Source organism: Ceratotherium simum, chromosome 28 (assembly GCF_057802395.1).
Source record: "Ceratotherium simum simum isolate JZ-2026a chromosome 28, ASM5780239v1, whole genome shotgun sequence".
In the NCBI taxonomy this organism is placed as follows: Eukaryota; Metazoa; Chordata; class Mammalia; order Perissodactyla; family Rhinocerotidae; genus Ceratotherium; species Ceratotherium simum.
The window spans coordinates 6,229,124-6,235,106 of record NC_141927.1 but is presented as its reverse complement, the minus strand read 5'-3'; the positions used below and the strand labels follow the sequence as shown (position 1 = coordinate 6,235,106).

The 5,983-nt window shown below is 45.7% G+C and overlaps 1 protein-coding gene across 6 annotated transcripts in view; it reads right to left on the bottom strand.

Annotated features, from left to right (window-relative positions):
- The window catches only part of MCPH1 (microcephalin 1), a 246,496-nt gene that overhangs the window by 11,425 nt on the left and 229,088 nt on the right, over positions 1-5,983 (bottom strand). The window contains exon 13 of one of the 6 annotated variants that reach the window (XM_087418296.1): positions 4,207-4,251. The exons of the other annotated variants lie outside the window; for them this stretch is intronic. Within the exon in view, the coding sequence (XP_087274422.1) occupies positions 4,222-4,251 (30 nt within the window). The 3' untranslated portion in view covers positions 4,207-4,221. Of the gene's footprint in view, positions 1-4,206; positions 4,252-5,983 lie in introns of those variants that run through there. 6 annotated transcript variants of the gene reach the window in all.

Here is a 5,983-nt window from a genome sequence, read left to right as displayed (position 1 = left end):
TATATTACAAATATAATAGGACACATGATTCTGCTCATTACTGAGTTGCTTCAGTTAAACTCATTCCAGCAAGCGGAAGGTCTTACGAATGTCATCCTTTCCCAATCCTCCCTGAGGACAGACCACCTTTGTTATTCATCTCAGTCCCCCCAGGGCTTTCACATCTCAGGTCCTCGTGATGATGAGATGGGTCTATACACACAAGGACCAATGCAGCCTCACCCCCGGAGACCACACTCTGCCTCTGAAGGCACAGATCATAAGATTGCTTTGCGACTGTAGGATGTGACATTGCCTTAATAATTCTGACCATGGCTAGTCAACTTTCCTCTCTAGCAAAGCACCATTTTGTCCCCACTGGTACATTTTTAAAAATAAATTGAGAATTATAAGGCTGCAAGCAGCACAAAAAGTTTAACAGAGCAGCTGAGAATGCTGAGTGTGCCCGATGGTGCCCTCTGCTTCTGCCACCAGCAGGCCTTACCCCGAAGGGCTACCTTTTACTTCAAGATCTAGGAGAAAAGCTTCAAATGCACAAATTTTAACGTCAACTTGCTGTTGATTATTTTCATTGCCTTCTCAATCCCTAGTATAATAGCAATTCACAGCAATTTGCTCTAAATCCTAATTTCATTTCAAACTCATCAAAACACACACAGACACAACAAATGCTGCCAATCACCAGAAAAAGGCATCTGGGTGGGGCATGCAGGCATTATTACAGGGCAGTGGAGGGCACAGGAGCAGATTGCAGGGGTGATGGTGGTGTGTTATTTCTGTTCTTTCCTCAAAGATGACCTCAGAGATAACCAGGTTTATCTACACTGACCTAGAAGTTTCTAGCTAAAAATGGCTAAAATATAATTTTTAAAAAATCATAACTCATATAGGTGTTATCTAAGATGTGTTCATTTTATTTGACTCTGACAGATGCTGTAACTGGGTCAAAGGAGAATTAACACATTTATGGGTATGAATATTGAAATGAACTTGCAAATGGACGAAAACATCGGCTTTTCTGTGGAGGAGGAGGATATTCCCTCCACTGGACAGAATTTATTTCATGTCCACAGACAAAAATTGTTTGCATTGCCAGCAGGATTTACAATTTACAGAGTTGTGAAACAGCTCAAAGGCAATGAAAGCTGGAATCAGACAACCTGGGAGGATGTGCACAGTCTGAAAAAGCAGAGTTTTTCAATGAAGCACAGCTTTTCCTACAGAGTCCAGGATGTCTGATGTTTAAAAGAAATCATGGAAGGAAAGGGGATTAAGTGGCATTTACTGGACTCTTCTAGGCTTAAGTAGCCTCCAAATTAAACAGGACAGGTCAGTAGTCAGGGTGAATTTTGGGTGAAGTTCAGAAGAGTTCCCACTTTTCTCTGTGAATGCTGACATAAAATAATCATTATATATACATATATATGTTTGGATGTATAAGTATGCATATTTATGTATATATATATAAAAGACAAGGAGGCAGCTGACCGAAGGTAGAAATCTTTCTCTGCCCTGAGCTCTTCATTTGAACCCTTGTTTGTAAAGGATTAGGACATTGCTGAAGGGTCTAAGTTACTGAAGGCCAAAGAGACATTAGCTTTGCTTTATAAAATGTTGCCTTTGCATCTGTGTCCTCGTCAAGCAAGCTATACTGATTTAATAGGTTTTAGCTCAGGTGCTTCCAGTCTATCTTGTCAGTCAAGGCGGACCACACTGTTTACAAAGGTAAGCAGTGCAGAACTCCCCCCAATGCTTCCAGCCTCAGTGACTCCCAGTTATTTACCCCGACGAGGGTGGACACCCCACAGGGGAGGGTGTTGACGGTTCATTTACTCCAGACACGGGTGTTAGATTTCAATTAGCAAATTTCTTTTCCCTCAGGAAGAGCTCACCCTGACTATTACTCTCCAACCCACTGATAGTTTCTAGAGGTACTTTGGAGCCATATGCAGCAGAGGAGGTACAAGTCCTCACTATGGAATTCTCAAGGCCAACTATTCCACGTTTGAGGAACCTGGAGCTCAGGGAGGTTGGTTCACCTGAGATCACACACCACTAAATAGTAATGTCAGGTTCTGAACAAAGGGTGTCGGGCCCCAACGTCCTGGTCTTCCCATATCTTCACATGGTCTCTACTCCTCACAAGTAACAGAGGGAGAGCAACACCCATCCCCACGTCATACCCATCAAATGAAATAATGCCATGCCTCTTCAGATCTAAGATGCACTTCCTCACATCCTAGGAACAATAATATAAGGATGGGTCTCACAATGCATGGTGGGTTGTAGTTTGATTGGCCAAATACACATGTATGCTGAAACTCACAGAACTGTACACCAAAAAAAAGTCAATTTTAATGTACGTTAATTTAAAAGATAGAAAAATTAAAAAATATACTTTTTTAGCCTCATATTTTTCTATATCCCATTTTTCTTTCTAGGACATTTTAATTTTCTATACCCCATGTTTCTTCTCCCATGGAGCCTTTGCTGAATGGTGCTCCTCTAAGATCCTATCCACCCCCAGACTGCGGCACTTACTTGGAACTCAGCTCGTAGCACTAGCGAACAGCTCAGGCTCACAACCACACAAGTACAACAGTAGATATCTGCAATTGTAGCTGCTGTGGCTGCAAAGGTTAGGCCGAGACCATACCTGACTGGTGTGATGGTTAATTTTATGTGTCAGCTGGACCGGGCTAAGGGATGCCTAGAAAGCTGGTAAAACCTAGTTTCCGGGTGCGTGTGTGACGGTGTCTCTGCAACATCTAATCCTTCGAGGGCCTGGATAGAACAAAAAGGTGAAGCAAGGTCAAATTCCCTCTCTCTGCTTGAGCTGGGATGTCCATCTTCTCCTGCCCTCGGACACCAGAGCTCCTGGTTCTCGGGCCTCTGGATTAGGACTGAACTGCACCACCAGCTTTCCTGGGTCTCCAGCTTACAGACCGAAGATCATGGGACTTCTCAGCCTCCATAATCATGTGAGCCAATCCCTAAAATAAACCTCCTCTTATATCTATAAATCCTATTGGTTCTGTTTCTCTGGAGAACCCTGACTAATACAACTGCGTCAAGAGTGAAGAGACAGCATGTTTAGGTGGGAGGGTGGTTCTATGATCCTTTTTCTTTTAAAATAATAATAAATGGTAAATACATAGTTAACATAGCTGAAAATTCCCACCACCAGAAGAGGCGGTTCCTTCCCTCCCACCCACCATCCACACCGTGTGGTCCCTTCTTAGGGTCCTCTGCAGGGAGGTCCAGCTGGTTGAAGTGCTCCATCAGGTGGGGGCAGCCAGGCTGGGAAGGGAACTGGACCCCTGTGCTCCATTTGGCCTCACACTTTGGTGCTGACCCCAGAGACGCAGCACAAGAGAGGACAGGAGGCGAGAGAGGGGCAGAGCCAAACAATGTGCCAGCGTTGGATGCCTCAGTTCAATGATAACTTCTGGCTAATGGGGATACTGTGGAAGAAGGCAGAGAATGTCAGCGTTGGGAAGGATCTTGGAGATCATCTCAACCATGGGTCAAATTTTAAAGATGAAACTGAAGCTCAGGGAGACAAAGTTCCTTATCTGATGTCACTGAGATCCTGGAAATGCTTTCCTGTGCTTCCTAAGATGCAAAATCCTCTTACCATTGCCTGCCACCGTGCAGCTCAGGGCTGAGCTCCAGAACCAATGCTCTCGGTCCCCACACCTCTCCTTGCAGGAGAAATACTTGTTGATTCTTTTGTCAGTTCATTATTTAATTCATTTACTCATTCATCTGGGTATCAGGCTAAGTTCTGAAGAGACAGAAATGGAAGGACACAGTGGTCGCTTCTCCAGGACTTTCTAGAAATTACAGCACAACAAGACATGTCATTTCATAGGATGGGAAATGAGAACCCGAGTAGACCTCACAGCCGTAGCATCTGCCTTGCAGTTGGAGAGTGAGCTGAAGGAAGTTTGCTCAATGAAAAGCACTGGAGGGCACTTCAGGTAAAAGGTGTGTGAAAGATCCCACACGCTTGCTCAAATAGTCCAGGATCGCTGGGGGGTGACGTGTGACGGATGCAGGGTCGGGCAGGTGGTCATAATAACAAGAGCTAACTTTTAAAAGCATTCAAGTATGTGCCAAGGTGACGAGGCTGAGTAAGCAGGCACCGGAGTGATCTTGATTACATAGGATCCTATCCAGTTAACGAGGAAACACTAAAACCTTGAGCAGGAGATGAGGTCACGAAATCCGTGTGTTTAGGAGATCACGCTGCAGACAACATGGAAGGGTTGACATCAGAAACAGGAAGACCCGAAGGAACGGACTGCAATAAATTCAACAAGAACTAAAGAAGGGCAGGGCACAGGGAGGGGAGAGGAAGTGATCAAGATGGAATAAGAAGGCAAATTCACCAGGATGCTGCTGTGTGTAATGGGGGAGGTTAGTACTGGAGACATTAACAGAGCCATGCATGGTGTTTGTAGGAAAGTTCAGCAGCTGACGTGTTAAAGTTTCCAATAAATAATACCTCTCTTTCCCCAATTCAATACTAACTGGGAGACAGATATAGGGTATCAAATTGAGATAATAATCACTACTGTCATTCACAAAGCTGACTGGAGACTTGGGCCCTAGACCTACGGTCATGTGAGCTTGCTAACACTGCCCTAGTGATTTAGGAGGTGGCACCACAAATTCACAGCAGGCACCGGAGCAAGGGCCCCCTCCATGGCAGGGGCAAGCTGAGAGTGGGTGAACAGGAAGGCTTGCCTCGGGAAGGTGGGCAGATCCGAAGTGGGGGCACAGAGGGGCTGAGTCAGGATGCCCAGCTCCTTGCAAACTCTCAGTTTACAAGTGAGTCTTCCTCTCCTGGGGGTGCGAGTGAGAGGAGGCCCGAGACCACGGAAACACGCGGCTCCTCTGACATCAACGTGAGAACGAAAACACCTGAAGCACAGTGACTTGAAGGGGCTCTTATCGTGAGTCACCCGAGGCACTCACACTTGGGTGAAATCCCTAGCTCTTGGGGAACCATCTTAGAAAACAGATCCTAGTGTGAACCATCTCAACAGAGAAGATGGCAGACTCAGAGCAACTGTTTGGAAACACAAAAGAGAATGAGAAGTTTCACCTTCTAAAAATGTCAGTGCCTACCCTTGACCACGTCGGATGGATTGAGTCTGTCAAAGGTAAAATGAACTGGCTGTCCTTAGAACTGGAGAGAAAAACAAATGATGTCTACAGACCTGGGAAATTAAAAAATAATAATGAACTAAATACAGAACACACCTTTATTGTGACACTTACCCAAATCCCATAAAAATAAAAAAGACAAAGTCTTCATATGAGGAATACATAAAGACCCCTACGACCCCTCCCTGTTACTGTCATTCCTCTCATCTCCTGGCCATTTTATTTCTGAGCTCACTGTCACTCTCCATCACCACTCCTGTTCTAATTTGTGGACATTTAAAAAGACACAGAGGCGATCCTCCAAACACCGTGTGCTCTCAATTTCTTGGACCCCTCTTTCCTGAGGAGTTTGTCCTCCACCTACCTCAGGCTCACCCCCTAGGGAGTTGCAGAATTTCATATGTCCCACATTCTCATCACCATCTCCCGTCTTTCTGGCCCATTCCTTCTGGAAGCCGGCTGGGGCCTCTGTCGGTTGATACTATCACCTTCTCACTTTCACCCCAACCACGCCCCCTCTCCACTCCTAAACCACTTCAAGCCCATGATCCATCTCCTAGATGGCTGCTCACAGCTCGCCGGTCTCCAGCACCTCATCCCTCCTCACACTCAGCTGACGACACCTCACTGATTCCTCCACAGCAGAACAGCTGATCCTGTAGATGGACCATCCCTACTACGGCTGAACCCAACTGTACACCACGGGGCTCTCTCCCCTGCTGAGGCCTTGTTCCATCAATTCTGCGTCTCTCTCCTGATCATCAAGTTTTGCTCACCATATTCACACTGACATACAAAAACACCACTA